The 19,930-nt window shown below is 30.8% G+C and overlaps 2 protein-coding genes, 1 long non-coding RNA gene and 1 pseudogene across 3 annotated transcripts; 2 read left to right on the top strand and 2 right to left on the bottom strand.

Moving 5' to 3' along the window:
* Nucleotides 1–205: 205 nt before the first annotated feature.
* LOC123261517 lies at nt 206–18,293 on the bottom strand (the record flags this gene model as incomplete). The annotated part of the gene is given in 7 exon segments (XM_044723151.1): nt 206–1,849; nt 1,927–2,046; nt 12,509–14,989; nt 16,036–16,230; nt 16,768–16,955; nt 17,053–17,248; nt 17,934–18,293. Coding segments are annotated over 7 exon segments (3,387 nt in total). The 3' UTR covers nt 206–1,732.
* On the top strand, nt 2,887–4,260 carry LOC123261545. Its single transcript, XM_044723200.1, has 4 exons — nt 2,887–2,993; nt 3,112–3,421; nt 3,502–3,678; nt 3,757–4,260. The coding sequence occupies exons 1-3, from the start codon at nt 2,942–2,944 to the stop codon at nt 3,572–3,574; spliced, it is 435 nt and encodes a 144-aa protein (XP_044579135.1). The 5' UTR covers nt 2,887–2,941; the 3' UTR covers nt 3,575–3,678; nt 3,757–4,260.
* LOC123261513 lies at nt 5,939–12,497 on the bottom strand (annotated as a pseudogene).
* Nucleotides 16,181–17,650, top strand: LOC123261555. The gene is made up of 2 exons (XR_006508686.1): nt 16,181–16,625; nt 17,065–17,650. It is a non-coding gene; the product is annotated as an uncharacterized LOC123261555 (long non-coding RNA).
* Nucleotides 18,294–19,930: the final 1,637 nt, after the last annotated feature.

The raw sequence follows: 19,930 nt of genomic DNA, 5'->3' as shown, positions 1-19,930 counted from the left end.
TACTTTGATATATGTTGAATTATAAACAAGCATTTCTTTTTACGCAAAATCGAAATTGAAGTTAAAGTTATGAGCTGATATCTATCCCAAGCTATTATCTTGTATGCGTTAAAAGAATTTATAACGTATCTATTTTTTAGAAGTATCTATTTCAAAATTAAAGTAATCATCCATTCATAACTCATGAATTATTCGATCTTTACAATTTTTCACTCTCGAGTAGAGAAAAGTAATAACATTTTCATGAATTTATAACAACATAAAATTAATATCTATCTAAGGTACACTGGTAAAGCAAATTGAAACAAAATAGCGAGCATGGAAAACCTATTGACGGCTATAAACAATAGTATGAATTAATTTCATATTACTTGTATCAAAATTTGAAGTATTAATGTTTGAAGTCAGTCAAAACGATACAATTGGTTTATATAATTGAAGACTAATTAGCTCATTTTCTAACTGTCAACTTGGTAAGGTATTTTTAGGTTTACAATAAACAAAAGAAATTCCGATTAGACTGCAACGATTTCAACTTTGATCAGTGAGTAAGAATTAGACTGTTTATTCTCTTGAGGAAAAATCGATCATTTCCTTCTGGTAAATGAACGTATCGATCTAAAATTGTCTTGTTTCAACTAAACAATTGAACAATCATTGAAACTCCAAACTTTCGTAAGCAATCTAAAAAAACATATTTCATTTTCATTGGTGTTCATACAATTTTTTTTTGTATTAAGTTATTACTGTTTATTATGAAAGGTAAAAGTCTAAATTAATAAGTTGAGTATTAAAAATTATTCGTCACTTGACTAAATTTGAAGTAATATAATTAATAAATAAAAAAAAAACTTTCAATGTACCTCCTTCTCTCTTACAGATTATATATAAATAAACTTATAGAATACTGAATGAATATATACCTTACATCATTCTTACATCAATTGTATTATAATAATATTAGACAGCCATACGATTAATAATGAACTCGTTCACGATTTTCCGTTATTTAACAATCTCCCTATTATAAATTAATGTACGATACATTTATAATATATTTAATAAAGCGAATACAATTAATAATATATTTATATACCTATATATTTATATTGCACTATTTTTCCAATATCAATTGATTATTGTGCAAAGATATTATCTTTACTTGCACTTTAAATTAACAAATATGATTTTTCAAAGCTTTAATTAATTAAATAAATAGAATTATACTGTATATATATGTTTTCCAAGAGCTACCTTTCTTCAAATACTTTAACATTTTTTTAAACCTCTACTTAATTTGAGTTTTATTAAGTTTTAGTAATCTGATATTCAAGTTATATTTATAAAATTAATATATTGCATATTAATGAATAAGAAATCTCCATTAAATGCCTTTTTTAAAAAGAGTACTCGATAGAAACATACTATTGCAAAGTTCAGGCATTGTTCTTTTAACATAATCATTAACTTATTACAATTTAACTTGGATGATTATTAATGATCACAATTAAATTGAATAGTAATCATCGTCAAATAAAATACTATTTTTATTTCATTTTTACTTTTGTTTGCTTCTCAAGCATATCTTGAATAATTATTTTGAAAAATGTTGCGATATTGTTGTTTACGGAATAAAGATCTTTTTGGCTTGTTTAACAACAAACAATCAAGACTTTATTTTGTAGCGTTATTGCATTTAGAGTAATATAAGTGATTGTGTGACTTAGCTATTTTATTTAGGTGATACGGGTAATAAATGTTGCCAAACACACTCAAGATCCTTGCTAACATCTGAACAACGCCGATGTAATTTGTTTTCTGGCGGTAGAGTTACCATCGGGAATTCACCCTGAGTAAAGAATAATGAATATTAATCATTATATAAATTCAAATTATTGGCTTTTATTGATAAATGTATTGATTTACCATTTTCGCATTTGCCCATAAAGTTTCTAAGACTTCTTGAAAAGCACACAGTTCAGCATAATTAGTAAAGTAAATTACCCAGTCTCCACTACTTTCATGAACTTCTCGACAAGCGAATTCCTGAATAAAAGTATACGTTGAAAAGTAAATTAAAAAAAAAGAGCGTGTGTACAGAGTACACATTTTAGAAGTGAAACTTCTTTGGCAAACTCAATTTAAAATTTATTAATTAATAGTTAATAGATTTCAAAGACAGTAACATAAAGGATTTATGCATATGGGTCATTCCACCAAATAAGAACATTTTTACGGGGCGACCCTCGCGGATTATGTTTAAAATTTATGGAGGTGTTCTCTATCATAAGACAAAAATTCCCTGAGAGTTTTAGCTCTTAATACGCAGCGGTCTTGAAGTTATGATTTTTTGAAATTTTGGAAAAAATTTTTTTTCAACTTTTTCGTCAATTTTTCTGATATGAAAAACATTTTTAAACAAAATCGACAAACATTGTATTTTGTAGGAAAAATTCTCAGCTTTTGAATGAAAATATTTATTTTTTCATAAACTCATCAGAAGACCCTTAAAAATCGAATTAAAGTGGAAAAATTGATTTTTTTCGGTGTGCAGCCCAAAATTCTTCAAATTTGAATTTTTTTCTGAAAGCTGAGAGTTTTTTACACAAAATATAGCGTTTTGCCGATGTGCATATTTTTTGTTTCGTCACAATTAAATTAAATGTTAGATTCACTATGCAGTAATATAATCCAGAATAGTAATATAATTTTCTCTTTAATACTAAAATTATAGTACTCAGAAATTTTGAACCACCTGCTTAAAAGATGAGTCTATACTTCGTCACTTATCATGCAGATGGCGCTCACAACTCCCTCTATTTACTTTCATTTTGTGATTCTTTCTTGAGCGATTTCTTTTCGGATCGTTTGTTGTTCAAAAAAATATAATTGCTCAAGTTTTTAAGTAATAATTATTGCGTTACTTTGATATTTCATCGCCATGAGTAAACGTATACGGTCAGTAAATTGTTGTAATCCATTCAATGAGTCACGTAAGTAACTAATACAGTGCACTTGACCTCTTATGTATAACCTCTACGTAGAACCAATTAAATTAATGGCTTTGTGTTTAATATTGACTTTTGACATCTAATTAAACGAAACTTTTAGATAAAAAAGGAGTTAAAGATTTAAGAAAATTTCCCGACGAAGATCGTTGGAAATTTCCTGACTTAGATGACACTTCAATGTTATGTGTGCGTTGTCGATTCCGTGTCAAAGAATATATTCCGCCGGCATCAGAGGAAGAGGAAATTATTTCAAGTCAAATTAGTGTTGAAAGTCTGAGTATATCAGCTGAAATTTGTACTCAAGGAAGCAGTTTATCTCGAACTGTCAGTAATTTTAGCGACAATCTATGTGATTACAATGATCATTCTTTAGAGCGATTTTTGAAAATTCCTCTTATTGAAAAAGACAGGTAAAAATTTTCTATTGATTAAGTTTTTCATTTACTGAGTGAAAACTTACTTAATTATTTTTCTATGCGTTTAATTTAAGGTTATATTCTGAAAAAAATTATGGAGTAAAAAAACTTGATGAGAGCTATGCTGCCCTAGAGAATAAGTTTTAATCACAATTTGGAATAGTACCTGAATCTACCTACAGAAAGATTAATCAAGATCATTGTTCCATGATAGCTAAAGTGAAGAAATTATATAACGCTGAAAGTGACAAGTAAATTTTTTTAACAATCGATCATTTTAAAATATCTTCATTTTTTCATATTAATACGATCGATCGTTTGCTTTACAGATCAATAAAAAAGAAGCTGCTTTCAATTTTACCCGACAGTTGGGAAGTCAGTCGTATAGCATCTGAATTTAACTGTTCTTGAAAAATGATACTGAATCTTAAAAATGATATCAGTGAATCTGAGAATGTTGATTTAGACTCTGGTGAAATGACTACTAATACTTTGAATCCCACAAAAGTTCCAGGCAATCAGCCGCTTAAGTTAGATGTAAAAAAACTTGTCATTGATTTTTATGAAAGCGAAGAAAACTCAAAACAATTAGCGGGCATGAAAGATTTTAAATCTGTGAAGGATTGTGATGGAAATCGAACTAGGGTACAAAAAAAGTTGATTCTTTATAATTTAAAAGAATTGTACCAAAGCTTCAAAGCGCAATATAATTCAGTGGCAATCGGATTTTCTAAATTCGCTAGTTTGAGGCCTACTTATTGTATTCTTGCTGGAAGTAGTGGTACACATGTCGTATGTGTTTGTACTATTCATCAAAATGTAAAATTGATATTAGAAGGTACTTGTGTATTTGACATTCTCTATAATTGTACTAAAACTAGTTATTAATCTTATTACATTTATTCCATTTAGGATGTAATTTTCCAAAATTTGCGAAAAACACCGATTGGGTTGTAGAATCTCAGCCAATTTACAAAAATTTATTAAATAAATTAGTTTGTAACAATCCAAAAGAATCGTGCTTTTCCAGAATGTGCAATAGTTGTCCAAATAATGAAGAAATCGCTGATTATTTTCGTATGTCGTTTAATGAATCTGATGTTAATGAAATCCAATATAAAATGTGGACATCAACAGACCGTTGTACTATTGTGAATGTTACTTCAGATTCCGAAGACTTCATCGAGACTTTAGTGACGCAACTTGATAAGCTTTTGATACATGATTTTATTGCGAAAACACAAAGTCGATTTTTTTCTGATACAAAACTAAATTTAAAGAGCGGGGAATTCACCGTAGTATTTGACTTTGCGGAAAATTATGCATTCGTTGTGCAGGAAGCAGCTCAAGGCTTTCATTGGAATAATGATCAAGTTACTATATTTCCAATGGTGATTTATTATAACGAAAATGATACTATTAAGCATTTGAGCTTTTTTGGTATTTCAGATTGTCTTAAGCACGACACAGTTTTAATTTATTTATTTCAAGAGCAATTGATTGCCTTTCTTAAAAAGAAGTTTGTTGTCATCAATATGATTTTTTACTTCTCTGATGGAGCTCCACAACAATTCAAAAACAAGAAAGCATTTACAAACTTATGTTATCATTATGCTGACTTCGAAATCAACGCTGAGTGGCATTTTTTTGCAACTGCCCATGGCAAAGGACCATGCGATGGTCTTGCGGGTTCATTAAAACGATATGCTGCTAGAGCTTCATTACAAATGAACAATAAAGAGCATATACTGAAACCACAAGATTTGTTTTCCTGGGGAACGAAAAATTTTACAAGCGTTGACTTTACTTTTATAGCTAATGACGATTATTTAATAAAAAAAAAATGTGTTAGACGTACGATATTCTCAATCGAAAACGGTGAAAGGTACACAGTCATTACACACTTTTGTGCCTTTAAAAGATGAAATTGGTTATGCTTTCATTAAAACTGTGTCCACATCTCAAAAAAGTTCAAAAATAAAAGTATTTTTAATTATAATGAATTTGCGTTTAATTTAATTGTGACGAAACAAAAAATATGCACATCGGCAAAACGCTATATTTTGTGTAAAAAACTCTCAGCTTTCAGAAAAAAAATTCAAATTTGAAGAATTTTGGGCTGCACACCGAAAAAAATCAATTTTTCCACTTTAATTCGATTTTTAAGGGTCTTCTGATGAGTTTATGAAAAAATAAATATTTTCATTCAAAAGCTGAGAATTTTTCCTACAAAATACAATGTTTGTCGATTTTGTTTAAAAATGTTTTTCATATCAGAAAAATTGACGAAAAAGTTGAAAAAAAATTTTTTCCAAAATTTCAAAAAATCATAACTTCAAGACCGCTGCGTATTAAGAGCTAAAACTCTCAGGGAATTTTTGTCTTATGATAGAGAACACCTCCATAAATTTTAAACATAATCCGCGAGGGTCGCCCCGTAAAAATGTTCTTATTTGGTGGAATGACCCATATATAGTATTGAAAGGATTAAATGAGAAAAATTTTCACTAGTTATATCACATATTCTTTCAATTTATTTCTTCAATATGTACAACATTATCTGATGGTATTTGTAATGGTATGGTTGTCACTAAAGCCTTTTGGTAACTAAAATATGAAACATAAGTTCTTGTTTCAATATTTTCTAAATAACGTGTAAAAATGGCATCTATTGTGGTTCCGTATTTAGTTTTCGACATGTTAGGATTATTATTTAATTGCAGACTAAATTTTTCATATAAAAAGTTACTTAATGGTGTCGAATCGTCAGATGCAAAGTTTACGTTAAAATCACCACCTAAAAGAAGAGGTATTTTATCATAATCTGTATTAGTAAGAGCAGCACCTCCATGGCTATATGCAAGTAATTGCTGATGAAGAAAAGAAATAATATTGTTAAGCTTTTGATTGACAGATGTATACACTGCAGCGAAGATAATTTTTTTTCCATCAAGAGATTGACATTCAGCAATACAAATATCACCAGTTACTGTTGCTCCCAATTGCTGTGATGATGATTGCATTGCTGTCATATGAATATTTGGCGTGACAATATTACACGTATTATTATTTTCGTTAGAGTAAATTCCTACTCCTCCTGCTCGAACATTTGGTCGTTTAAATTTTACTATACAGTTGAAATTAGGTATACTTATATCTTCAGAGTCATTTAACCAAGTTTCAGATAGAAGTACGATGTTTGAAGCCTGTATAACAGAATTTGTTAGATCCTGAGAATGAATTCGAAGACTTTGACAGTTAAGAGTGTATACAGTTAATCCATTATTTTGGCGTATGAAATTGAGAATTTGCTTATCTATTGTTTCCGAACAGTTCATTGAAAGTCTTCGGAATTCATCTTGTAAATGAATCATTGTCGTTGATGGTCTTCTTCCATGATAAAAAGTCAAATCATTACCACTTGTAGTAATGAATAATCCTTCGATATTAGTAACTCGTGATAAAGCAACGTATACTAATGATTGAGAATGTTTCTTATCGTATTCGTAGACAATTTCAGAGTATGTGCTTCCTTGAGACTTGTGTATTGTCGTCGCACAAGCACAAACTAATGGCAGATGTAACCTTTTAACATTAATCGTATTGTTATTATTTAGTGGTATTGTCGACGATCTTCTTCCGATTGGTACAGCTGTTTTACTAATATTATTAGCCGCAACACGACCAGCAACTTTTTTTCTAATTTTTTCACCAGTTTTCGGCGAATCGGGAAACTAAAGCCATGCAAAAGTTATCTCTCCTGAATCATATCGTTCAATGCATGCTAATTTTCCGACAGCACCATTAGCTAAACCATCTGAGACATCAATATTTGTTATTATCATATAAAAAATACCTTATACAAATACTGTTTCATATGGTAAACCTCCAGTGTCAATAATTGACATTTTGTGCAATTTCTGTCGTACAAAAGCTTGTTGTTCTGTTGATGTGCATCCAGTATAAATGTCTTGAGCTATAGAAATATGTTTTTCTGAAGATTCATCTAAAATTTTTTTATTGTAAGTTTTGACAGCGTGGTTTGTGTTGTATAAACGTATTCCACAGGGACATTGTGTGTTGGCTTCGTCGACAGTAAAGAATCGCGATTGTATTAGTTCCAATTCATGACTTTCTAGTTGTTCACCGTTACCAATTTTGGTTAAAATTGATGAAAATAGTTGATTAGCTTGCCTCATTACTTCCACTAAAGCGTAAAATTTAAGACTTCTCCACAGAATTGGACTAACAATTGTTTGTTTTTGTTGTTTATAAATCGGCGTAGCTCTGACTGGCGGTAATTGACGCAAATTACCAATTAAAATCATGTCCAATCCTCCAAAATTAGTGTCGAAGTTTCCCGTAATTTGTTTTAAGCGTGAATCAATGTGTCCAAGTAATTCAGCACTAATCATGCTTATTTCATCAATAATTATAACTTTTACAAATTTAAAGAGTGCTCGATACTGATGAGCTACTTCAATGCTTAAGGGAAGTAACTTTGAAAGAGTAATCTTGAATGCTGTATGCACCGTGGTACCATCAATTGCTACAGCGGCTTTACCAGTCGAAGCACATGCAATGCATGCATTGCATAAACCATCAGTATTTGTAAAACGATTATAAATATCCATGATAAGCCGGATAACAAATGTTTTGCCACAACCAGCTGGGCCAGTCAAGAAAATTTGAAGAGGACTTTTATTTGGAGATAATAGATGTGATATTACATGCTGTAACAGTTCAATTTGTTTGCTGTTTGACATTCTCATCAATTTACAAAAGTCTGCATTTGACATCAAATTTTCTTTTTTCTTGGCAATGGGTCCAAGTTTGTTCAGTACAGCCAAACGAATGTCAGCATTGATATCTGAATTCGCATTTTGAAACAAATGTTGATATGGATCAGGTTCAGCGCATCTGGTCGCTGCATCTTCAACATCATCATTTGCAAGATTAATATCATTACGACACAAATTGCGACAAATTTGAATCGTCTTTTGAATGTCAAGATTTGATTCAAATTCTCGTCGACTATTTAAAATCAAATCCTCGTTTTCATCATATATTTGGATGAATTTCAATTCCGACAGAATTTCTGCATCTTCGTTGCGGAAAGGAAAGTGTAAGGATACCATTTCTCTTTTATATTCGTTTAAATCTTGTGCCATATCAAAGTTACGATAGCGAATAATACGTTGTTTATTTCTCTTTAAATAAGTTCCGTTGCTCTGAACAGTATATTTTGCAACAAACTGAGCGAGTGTGACATTTTCCAAGTCTTGATGTCGCTTTTCACATTTGTCGAACCAATCATCACGCCAAATATCAGTTGAATCATCTCCAACACCCATTGCGTCTAATTCTTTTTGAGTTTTTCGGATTCTCTGCCGATCAGTAGGCCACATTGTGGGAATAGTGGTTACAACAGTGGAACATTTGGACATTGGCTCTCGTAAAAAATACCAAGCAGCTTCTTGACTTGTCATCTCTACACTATTTAACATATTGACTTCGATTTTTCGAGTAACTTCAACAATATCAAACTCTGGATGTTCATTCATAATTTCGATAATGAGACGTTGAAGATGGCTCACTCCTCTGTTGGTTTTATTGACGTACTCGGCGACGTAAGCGGCACAAGAATACTCTTCCGCAATAAATTGAATATCCATGTTAGACTTCACAATATTGAAAAGAAATGGATTAAATGGATTGTGCCATTTCTCATGTGGCTGGCGTTTTAAAAATACTCTGAGTCTATTGATTCCAGCTCGCAATATATTATGATAGTGGTCATCTGAATGTATATCGTTGTCTTCATAAAATACATCCATATCGAGATAGTCTTTATTTTCAAGATTTAATCTTATACTCTTGTAATGATTAGAATAATGTTGAAAATCCGGTTCTTTTTTCTGCATAGGTGATAATATAATGGTTCTTTGACAAGGCATAAAAGGAGCCTCGAACCTGCACTTCTGTGGTCTATTGGCAACAATTTTTTTAAAACACGTAAATGTGTGCTTGTGGATCTGAAGTTTCATGTTACCTGATGCTTCTTCAGATGAGACTGAAATTAAGTAATCAATTAATGCTATAGCATCAATTTTGTTATTATTTAGAGCATCCACCGGAGCGTTATTCAACCATAGTAACATGTGAGCGTGTGGACTTCCGCGATGTTGGAATTCAATCCTCTTGAAGTAATCTACAACGTAATATTTCCCAAAAGGACTAAATTTTTTTGATTGCAAAATAGCAACCAAAACATTCACTAACTTGTTAAAGTGAATCGCGCAAGTTACAGCATCCTCATTAATTAAAGTCGTTTTCTCCAGATAATGCAAGTTTTCGGCAGCTTCTAGCGTAATGTCGACTCCACAATGTTTTAATTTGTACAATTTTTGAATTAAGTCCGTCCAGCCGATTTCATTAGCACTAATTGTCAAAAAAATTGTTGGTTTACCAAGTTGCCTAATCATAGCAAAAAGCTCTTTTTTACGATTAGACCAATACCATGTCGAGTTTGGAATTGATCGTAGAAAAGCAAGGTAGGTTTCGATACAGTTATTAATATATTGTTCGTCCTCAATTTGTTGTCGAGTGACTGCTGTATTTTTACCAACATGTTTAAACGCAATAGTAAGAGAATCACGAACTCTTAATCGCATAATTTTCATTGCAACATATAAAAGATGATACGGTGTTACAGCTCGACGATCAGATCTTCGTAATTCACTTGAAGCTATTGTGAATGGTGTTGCCTTAACTCCTTCTCTGAAGCTCCGAAATTGACCCAAGTAAATGGATGGGAATGAAAGCTCTTCCGCATGTTCATCGAACAACAAACTCCGTGGAGTATTTTGTTCTCCTGGTGCAATACGTAAGTATTGATCCTAATTCCATAACAGTTTATGTTGTTGAGCAGTTAAACTCTCTTCAATGGGTATGTGTTCACTTATATCTTCTAGAGGAACGTTAGTTGGGATTGAGTCGTTTTCGAAAAATGATTGATCCAATGTTATTTCATACATTGTATAAAGTGGAGATTTTAACAAAAATTGTAACCAAGCTTTTATAGTACGCTTGTTAATCATACCGTGTAAATAACTGGATCTATGAATTTTTTTTCGTTTAATATGAACATTAATACAGTAATCGTCATCAAAGTTTCTTGGTAGACTTTTCATCATTGTATCAACACATACTGGAACATTAATAACTTGTCCTAAAATTCCGTACTGACCATTCACATGCCTTAAACGTCGAATCTGCATAAAAGGAAGACGAGGTGAAATGAGTCTTTCAGATAAAATATCCAATGGTGGTAAATGATTGGGGATTTGTGGATATTTAAACCCGTTATACACTGACATCATTGGAATTTTATCTTTATTCAATGATGTAAAGCACGTAGTGCATAAAGCAATCTTCTCTATAGATGTAAGAGGAAGAATTGTATTTAAAATCTGTTGATGTTGATTAGATGCAGATTTGAGATCTCTTTTAAACCACAACCTATCACAGACTGAGCAAATATGTCCGAACGGGTTATTGATGAATTTAGTCTTAAACTCTTCATGAGCTTTTTTATGATGATAAAAAGTAGAATAAGGTACACGCAAATCATTAGCCTGGAAGCCTCTCGTAACGTTGTTGATACTTGGCGTCGTTGTAGTATTTGGAATGTCTCTAATAATAAAATCTGCTTCAGATAAAATTGCACCCTCTTGATCCCTAGTACACGAATTATCTGTTGAAAAGGTTTCAGTAGATGGAGCATTTAGTACTGAGTTTTTAAGGACCATCGTAGATTTTTTCCGAGCTCTATACTGACGACTACGGTCGGCTGGTGTTCTTGACGTTTTTGGTAAATCCGAAAGAGAATTTTCTTGATGTATTTCAGCTTGAACATCAATCGACGTAGAGCAGGTTGGCTCTGAAATTGCAGAATTTTTTAGGGCCTTCTTCCGGGCTCTATACTCACGACTACGTTCTGCTGGTGTTTTTGACTTTCTTGGTGGATCCGAAACAGAATGTTCTTGATGTACTTCAACTTGAACATCAATCGACGTAGAGCAGGTTGGCTCTGAAATTGCAGAATTTTCTAGGGCCTTCTTCCGGGCTCTATACTCACGACTACGTTCTGCTGGTGTTTTTGACTTTCTTGGTGGATCCGAAACAGAATGTTCTTGATGTACTTCAACTGAAAAAAAATTTAATAACAATAAAAATAGATAATGAACTTAATTAATGACAGGCAATAGTGATAGTATAAATATTATATAGAATGCAATATAGAGAATGTAGGTTATACATGGTACTTTGCGCATATTCATGTGATCAAAATAAAAAGAAAAATGTAATTATTAAAATAATTAATTATTCAATTAAATATAAAAAAATAAATATATTATTAACATTACATCAGTTAAATAATGTATACCTTACTTGATATACATTTATTTCAAATCTAATAATAAGTATTAATGAAAAAAGAAATAAATAAAGTATTACTTACTGCGAACAACTGCTTGATCAACAAGGATTTCTTATTAACTGTCAACGAACAATAAATATTTACCACTAGTTACTATAAAAATATCTGAATGAATAAAACAGTATAAACAAACACGAGGTTATAAAATACATAATAATAATAATATTTAAGAGCAGTGTACCTACAGTCTAAAATACAACGCATGTGCACATGAAAATAACATTTCTATAGTGTAAAGGTATAGTTTTCCTTTATATCTTTATCTTTTTCTCTCCGACTACGTACATATATGCGTCCTTTAATGTGACGCTCATATTATGATTATTGTGACGCTCATATTATTATTATTGTGACGCGACCTTGAAATTTTACCCTCAACGCGTGCAAAGAAGTTTCACTTCAAAAATTTTTTTTTCAATTTTATCAAATTTATAGAAAGTTTATTGCATTCTCAGAATTAAAAAAGTTTTTTGTAAGTATATATATTGTAGAAATCGATAATAATCAAAGTCATGAATAAAAATAAAAAAAAAAATCTCAAATCAAAATTAAAAAAAAATGATACAATCAATATTTACCAAAATACACCATGATTGCTGTGCCAAGGGTACACGAAAAGCTGTCAAGTCTTCAACAGTTGCACAAGAAAGTGTCTGACCTCTTTGAGTACCTGGAAAAACTTCTTTTATAGTTACTAGATGCTTTGTAGTTGCAACCAAACTACATGGTAAAGGATTCTTTTGCTCTGAACAATCAAATAATCCAGATGCACTTTGTACAAAACTTTGTAGCCATTCAGAAGCAACATATTCGTCTGGTGCAGCAAATTGAAACGACTTATTTGGTTTAAGAAGTATTTCAAATGTATGAGGTCGATGAGAATTAGGAATTCGTCTGCAGCCTTGACAAAGCCCACCTTTTAACGGAATAGCACGTTTTGGAAGTCTCTGATTAGAATCTGTAAACACATAGACGACTCCACCTTTTAAAACAAAATAACCTGCTTCCCAAGGATGTGTTGGAGCATTAGGATGTAATGATTGATAAGAATGCGGTCGAAACATCAGATCTCCTTCTTTTGTTGGACCACAAGGAGTACTAGGAGGTGATATGTGATCATCTTCCATATAAATTAAACTGTAATGTTTAATTTTTTCCTCTTGATTTACAGCTGTCTCCGACATGATTGAGTGCTTTAAATTTTGCATATCTTTATAACTGAGCTCTTTGACTGCTGGTAACCGTGGTTTTGACGGTGATCGTCTCATAGCTATCTCCAGGTGAGTTATAATCTCATGAGTTGTCTTAGAACAACCTGTAGAAAATAAATACTGCATCTCACAGTCCGCGTTAGATATTAAAATTGTTTGTGCATTTGGTCCAATCATAATCACATCTAACTCATTATATGGTATGACAAATTGATTGCTATAGATATTGTCAGATTTTAAACCAGTTAAATAGAGTGTTTTATCAGTTAATAATGTAAGCATTGGTCGACTATCACCGTTGGTCATATATGAACTTCGAACTTTATACACTTTGTATAATTCCTCTGTTTTATCTCTGTAAATATCACGTTTGAAGATTTCTCTAAGTTTTAGACTTATTTTTTCACCGCTGAATTCTTGTTTTTCCGCTACAGTATTTTCTTGCACTTCTTTTTCTAGATCGTCATTCAAATCTTTAAAAGCGTTTAAATCAACTTTAATACCCTTAATATACAAAGTACTATTTTTTGATGTTTTTTTGTTCTTTTGAACTTCAAATTTACGTTGAGTAATTGATCTTAAAAATCTTCCAAGTAATGATGTACTTGAGGAAGCTTGTCGAATTGTTGATGAAGATAAAAGTTTTCCATTATCACTAGGTAAAATTGAAGTCATATTCGATTTCTTTACCGGCGAAGCTAAGTGCCTAGAACTTTTCTTATCCTCAAAATCAGCAGAGGTTGACATGCTATTTACATCTGACCAATCGCTGGAATTATTATATTTTTTTGTATTCATCAGCTGGGGCATTTCTGATTTTACTACTGGATCTTCAACGATACATCCATATTCTTTTTCAACAAAATAAGCTTCTTGTGCTTCATTATCAGCTAGTTCGATTTCCATCGTTGACTTCAAATTTTTACCAGGGTCCTCTTGTCCTTCTGGAACTCCACGTTCTAGTATTGATGGACCACATGTGCATCTACAGTTTTTGCATATTTTACATTCACTATTACGATTGAAAGTACCATTATAAGACGATGAATAATAATCTGAGTACGCATTTCTGGTATTGATACTTTTTTGAACGTAAGGTGCATCTCCATTAGCACACCAACTATATCTTCCTTTCTGCGCATCTTTTTTTTGCACAGAATCAACAGGTGTAAAACTCATAGAAAAATCTGAGAAATTTTCATCATCGTCCAATTTCATCGTTTTAAAAATATCTTCATGAAAACTCACACGCTTCTTAGTTTCGCTACGTTTCTTTTTACGCTGTCTCCTATGGACAACACTCTCTATGCCAGAAGACGATAAAATACTTGTATCTGTCATATTAATCGTATTTAAGATACTATAAGGAGTTTCAGCACAACAGTCACAATCAGAAATTGTCATACTAAGTTCTAGTAAATTAGTATCATTGTTTATAACATATGAGTTACGTGAATCTATATTCTTCTTGAAACTATAACTACGATCTCCATAGTAGCTATTTCGTTTAAGATAATCTTTTGCTGAATTATCATAAGCATTATTTGCTTTATCCAATCGTAATGCATTCAAACTTTTGCTGTATAGATGGTAATCTGTAAGAGTTTCTAAACTAGAACAGTTTATCTTATTGTCATCAAGTTTACTTGTCACAATATTTTGATTAACAATGTCGCTATTGGTCACAATTGCATGTTTAAATTTAGAATGTACTGGTAGTTTTCCATCTTCACTTGAGTCACTTGATGAAAATGAACGATCTAAGTTTTTATTATCCTGGATACAATTAAACGTTATGAGTTTATACTTATTTCTGTACTTGGGAACATCGTCCATTGATGAGTCCTCCTTAAACAAAATAGCAAATAGTATGTAAGTTCAAAGTTTTTATGTTATTCATCTCTAATGGATTTATTTGTTAATGTATTATTTACTTTTTAGTATACAATGTGACGTTAAAAAGCTATTTGTACATCAATACGTAAATGTTTGATATATAGTGTACAGTGACTGTAGCTATACAAAAATTAAACATCATTATATCAATGTATAATTAAACAAATAATAAATAAATAAAAATTTTAACTGATAAAATAATAGTTTAAAAAAACTAAAAACACGCTTTTTATAGAAAACCAAACTAAAAAATAGAAAATAAATTTAAATTAAGAATAGTGTTAAAAATTTCAATAAATATAAATTAATAATAGTGTAAATAAAAAAATGTATTTTTATTTTAAAAAAGCGTGAGGTGCATGGTGTCAATAGTTATAAATATTTTATTGACAGATATGAGTGGAGTGATTATCGTTTTAATAATATCTTAAAAAGGACCCCACACTTTTTAGAAAAAAAAAGACATTTTTTTTATTTACACTAGTATTAATTTATATTTATTGAAAATACTAACACGATTCTTAATTTAAAGTTATTTTCTATTTTTAGTTTGGTTTTCTATAAAAGCGTGTTTTAGTTTTTAAACTATTTATTTTACTTTTTAGTTTGGTTTATTTATAAAAGCGTGATTTTTTAGTTTTTAAACTATTATTTGTTGATTATCAAAAATATTCAGGCGCGCAAATTACCCACGGAGAGTTACATACTGACATACTGACATACTGACATACAAGTGAAGCTAATAATAAAAAATAATTATTTATAAATATTATAAATACGGGGAATCAGAGTTCGATTTCGGAGAGGGAGCCTGAGAAATGGCTACCAGAACCAAGGAAGGCCGCAGGCGCGCAGATTACCCACGGAGAGTTACTGACAAACTGACATACAAACTGACAAACAAACTGACATACAAGTGAAGCTAATATAAAGCGTGTAAAAAATGATTAGTTGTGTTGAAAAAAAGACTTAAAAAAATATAAAATTGAATATTTTACTTCTTTATAACTGCTCGCATCTGTTTCATTGGACATATCTATATCACTGTCCAAAGCAACACCACTGTCACCAGGAGAAGCAAGACTTGAAGTGACACTTGACGACCTTAAATGTAATGATAGAGCTGTTCCTGATGGTGAACCACTCATAGGCCGCTGCGGCATGTAATTGCAAATATCTAAATACGTTACATCCTAAAAAAAAAAAATATTTAAAAGATAATAGATAAGTTTACCAAATATTTCCACTACTATAATAAAAAATTATAATCATAATGGATAACGATAACCCATTGTTTTAAAAATTATGAAAGCACCAACTTTCACATAAATGTATATATAGACGATTTTTACTAACTACACTGATAAATGTAACCAGGGGGGTGATATTGGCATTCATATTTAAAGATAGATAGAGGTGAAAAAAAAATATAATTCAAAGGTCAATCTTTTATTTTACTGAATTAAATGAATAGTATTCAGTCTATAAACAAATTTGAACTTGATAAAAAAAAAAACTTTTCAAAATCAATGAATATAATTTATGATACAATTAATGTGTATTATTTCTGGCATCAAACATCCGAAGAGTAGATTAATTAACAAAAATAAAATTTTACATGAAAAGTAAAGAATATAATAAAAAAAAATTGAAATATTAATCGATTAACTTGATAAATTACACAATATTTTGATAAGACTGGTCTGTTATTATAATAAAGATGAACTTACCAGTTCCAAAGTAAATGATACATTCTCTAAACCAGCTAAAAGGTTTATTAATTGATGAGTTTTATCACTATCACGAACAAGAGCGTGAGGAAAATACTGTTTCTTTAATATGTTTATGTCTCGGAGAAAACATGCTAAATAACTCTCAAAAATACTTTCACTAAGAGTGTGATAAAGCCAAGCACGACCTAAAACAGAACATTGAAAATATATAACAATATATTCAATAATTATTATTCAAAATGATAACGAGGCTGATAACTGTCATAATAACAATAAAAATACCTTTGCCAATAGATGTTAAAACACTTTTTAAAGCGTGAATTACAACAATTGTATCATGATGACTAAGTTCACGAACCATACCCCAATAACCATGTTTTTCAACTCGTAAACCATGACGTAGAGCACGGTCTAACCAGTAAACTAGCCAAGAATCACCATCTAATACAACTGTACCATGTAAACTTTGGGCATAAACCTGAACAAAAAATTTTGTTTATGATAAAATAATTAATGTTAATTATTAATAGAAATGTTTTCATAAAAATACAGTGACTCACATTTCAACACACAGGATATTTTTTAATTGTTTAGAAATATGTATTCTACTTATTGAAATTGTATGTTTAATTAATGACAATGAAATGTAAGACAGTTATTAACTATTGAAATAGATAATGCAAATTTAGAAAAAATTGCATAACTTATCATAGATTTTAGGCTAAGTGGAAAGTATTAATGGTAAAATTCTAAATCAATACAACAACAATAATAATGACATCTTAAATCATCTGATAAAGTGAACGGATGAAAAACAATAGAGTGAAGTCTCGAAAACTTCTATTACGACGAATCTGAAATTTAATTGTTAAAATTAAAGACGAGCCCCTCCATTACTTCGTAGGAAATGGTGGGGATTTAAAGTTAGAGAACGAAAAAGCTTGAGACTTCACTGTTTAAAAAAAAATTGACAGTAAATTAAAAGTAATTGATTCGAAAAAAGTAACAAAAAACTATGAGTATGAACAATATAATTTCCTTTCACTTTCATGAAGTTTTTTAAAATGGACTATATATGTAAGAGTGTATGTATATATGTACTACGGCCTTGACGACATTCAGACGAATAAACACGTTACTGTACTATATACATATATACTTACCAGCTTGACAGCTTTTGTCAGTTCTTGAAGTATTCTGCCTTTTGACAGTACTTTGTCTGTACACAAATCCATGTTTTCTCGGGCTGGCATTTTGTCGCTTGTATTTACATGTCTAGGGTATTTAAACAGATTAATTTCACTCCGACATTAATAATTTTTTGCTAAGAAATAGTGACGACCAGTACGTCCTTTCTTGACACCACCACACTGAACAGTCGAGCCGGCCCATTGATTTTATGAGCGCGCATGGCACGCGGTAAATTTAATCAAACTTACAATTATTTGAACAATAAAATTCAATTTAAACTTGACATCTTTGAATGATACAACATTGTAAAATATATTATTTTCTTCTTCTTCCTAAATAAATACGAAGAACGGTTAATCTTACTGGCCATCCCTAAAATTTACCGCTATTTTTAAGAGTAGATCTTTGAGCTCTGAGTGAAAATTATTTTTTAACATAAATAATAAATTTTATTTATAAAAATCGAATTTTTGATAAAACTTTAATTTCAGAGAAGAAAGAAGCATATTTTCATATATATATATATATCTTAATATTAAAAAAAATAAAATGGCTTAAGAGGTGCGCTAACCTTCTCGAAAAATAATATTAAAAATTTACAATTTTCTTATGTAGAAGTACTTAACATTAAAAAATAATGAGCGTGAATTTAGCCGATATCTGACAATTGAAAACTTTAACAATCGATATCTTCATGAAAATATCGATTAGCACAATTCAAAGTGATAATGGCGTGTATTTGAATTGCCTGTAAGAGCATTTTTTAAAAAATTCATTAAATTCGTTATTTAAGCTTCAATTTTAAAATTAAATTTTTGTTTGGAAATATATGTTTTTCAAAATCGATGAAATTCAACTATTTTAAAGTATTTTACTTCATTTTCCGGAGCATTTTTTCATATCACTCCCGAAATGGCTAGAGTCGATGTTAAGCTTTCAAGCGTTCTAAGTTCGAAAAACGGGAAGTTACAGAGATGGCCTGCCGGTCAACTACTTTTCAGATTTTGTTCAATTTTCATTCCATGGGAAAGCTGTCGGCATTATGTCACGTTACAAATGCCGTAAGGAAGAAGTATGAAAAAATTCAATTTTTTTTTTCTAAGTCCAAAAAAATTTTAACTTTGACAAAAAATTTTTTTTGGAGCTCGAAATTCTAGTGGTTGTTGAGAACATACTTTTTTGAAATATTTTAATTGTGATATATATCTTCCGAACGAATCAATCATTTTTTATGGGGCAGCATTTGACGCAGTTTTTCAAGCTCTAAAAAATTATTTCTCACTCACTAAACGATCCGAGAAGAAATTTTGAAGTTATGTAAGAAAAACGATTTTTTCCGAATTTTTCGACAATGATTTCTCTTGAACGAATGAACCGATTTCGATGCGGTTTGCGGCAATCAATGGTGTTTTTTTAGGTAAAGAGCTGATTAGTTTTTAGAATTGATCAATACATTAGTTTAAAAGTTATCTCAAAAAATCTGAAAATCTATATAAATAAAAATAAAATGCCGCAAGTATGTCCACGCATCACTTGAGAATGACTGGATCGATTGAGCTAAATTTTGTTTTGTTGTCTTCAGAATTGTTAGGAGAAGGTTTGTATGTAAAAAAATTTTAAAAAATCCTCCCTTAAAGGGGATTGCGGGGGCGTAAACAATGAATAATTCCCGTTCTTAAACTATAGCTCCTACAGTTCCCAAATTTGGTAGGAATCTTCTGTAAGAGATATAGAAATAATCTATGAACGCATTTTACGATAGCTCGCTCCACAGGGGATTGCGGGGGTGGATGTTAACAATGAAAATTTTTAACTTTCAAATTGTAGATCCTACAGACGGCAAATTTAGGTGGAATCTCCCATATGTGATGCGGAAATGATCTAAGAGCGGATTTTACAACAACCCACCCCCAATAAGGATTGCGGGGGTGGGTGTTAGAATGTTAACTTTTCATTTTCAAACTTTAAC

The sequence above is a fragment of the Cotesia glomerata genome, linkage group LG3, assembly GCF_020080835.1.
Source record: "Cotesia glomerata isolate CgM1 linkage group LG3, MPM_Cglom_v2.3, whole genome shotgun sequence".
Lineage (NCBI taxonomy): Eukaryota > Metazoa > Arthropoda > Insecta > Hymenoptera > Braconidae > Cotesia > Cotesia glomerata.
Note: the sequence above shows the minus strand (reverse complement) of the source record. Positions and strands in the feature narration are given on the sequence as shown.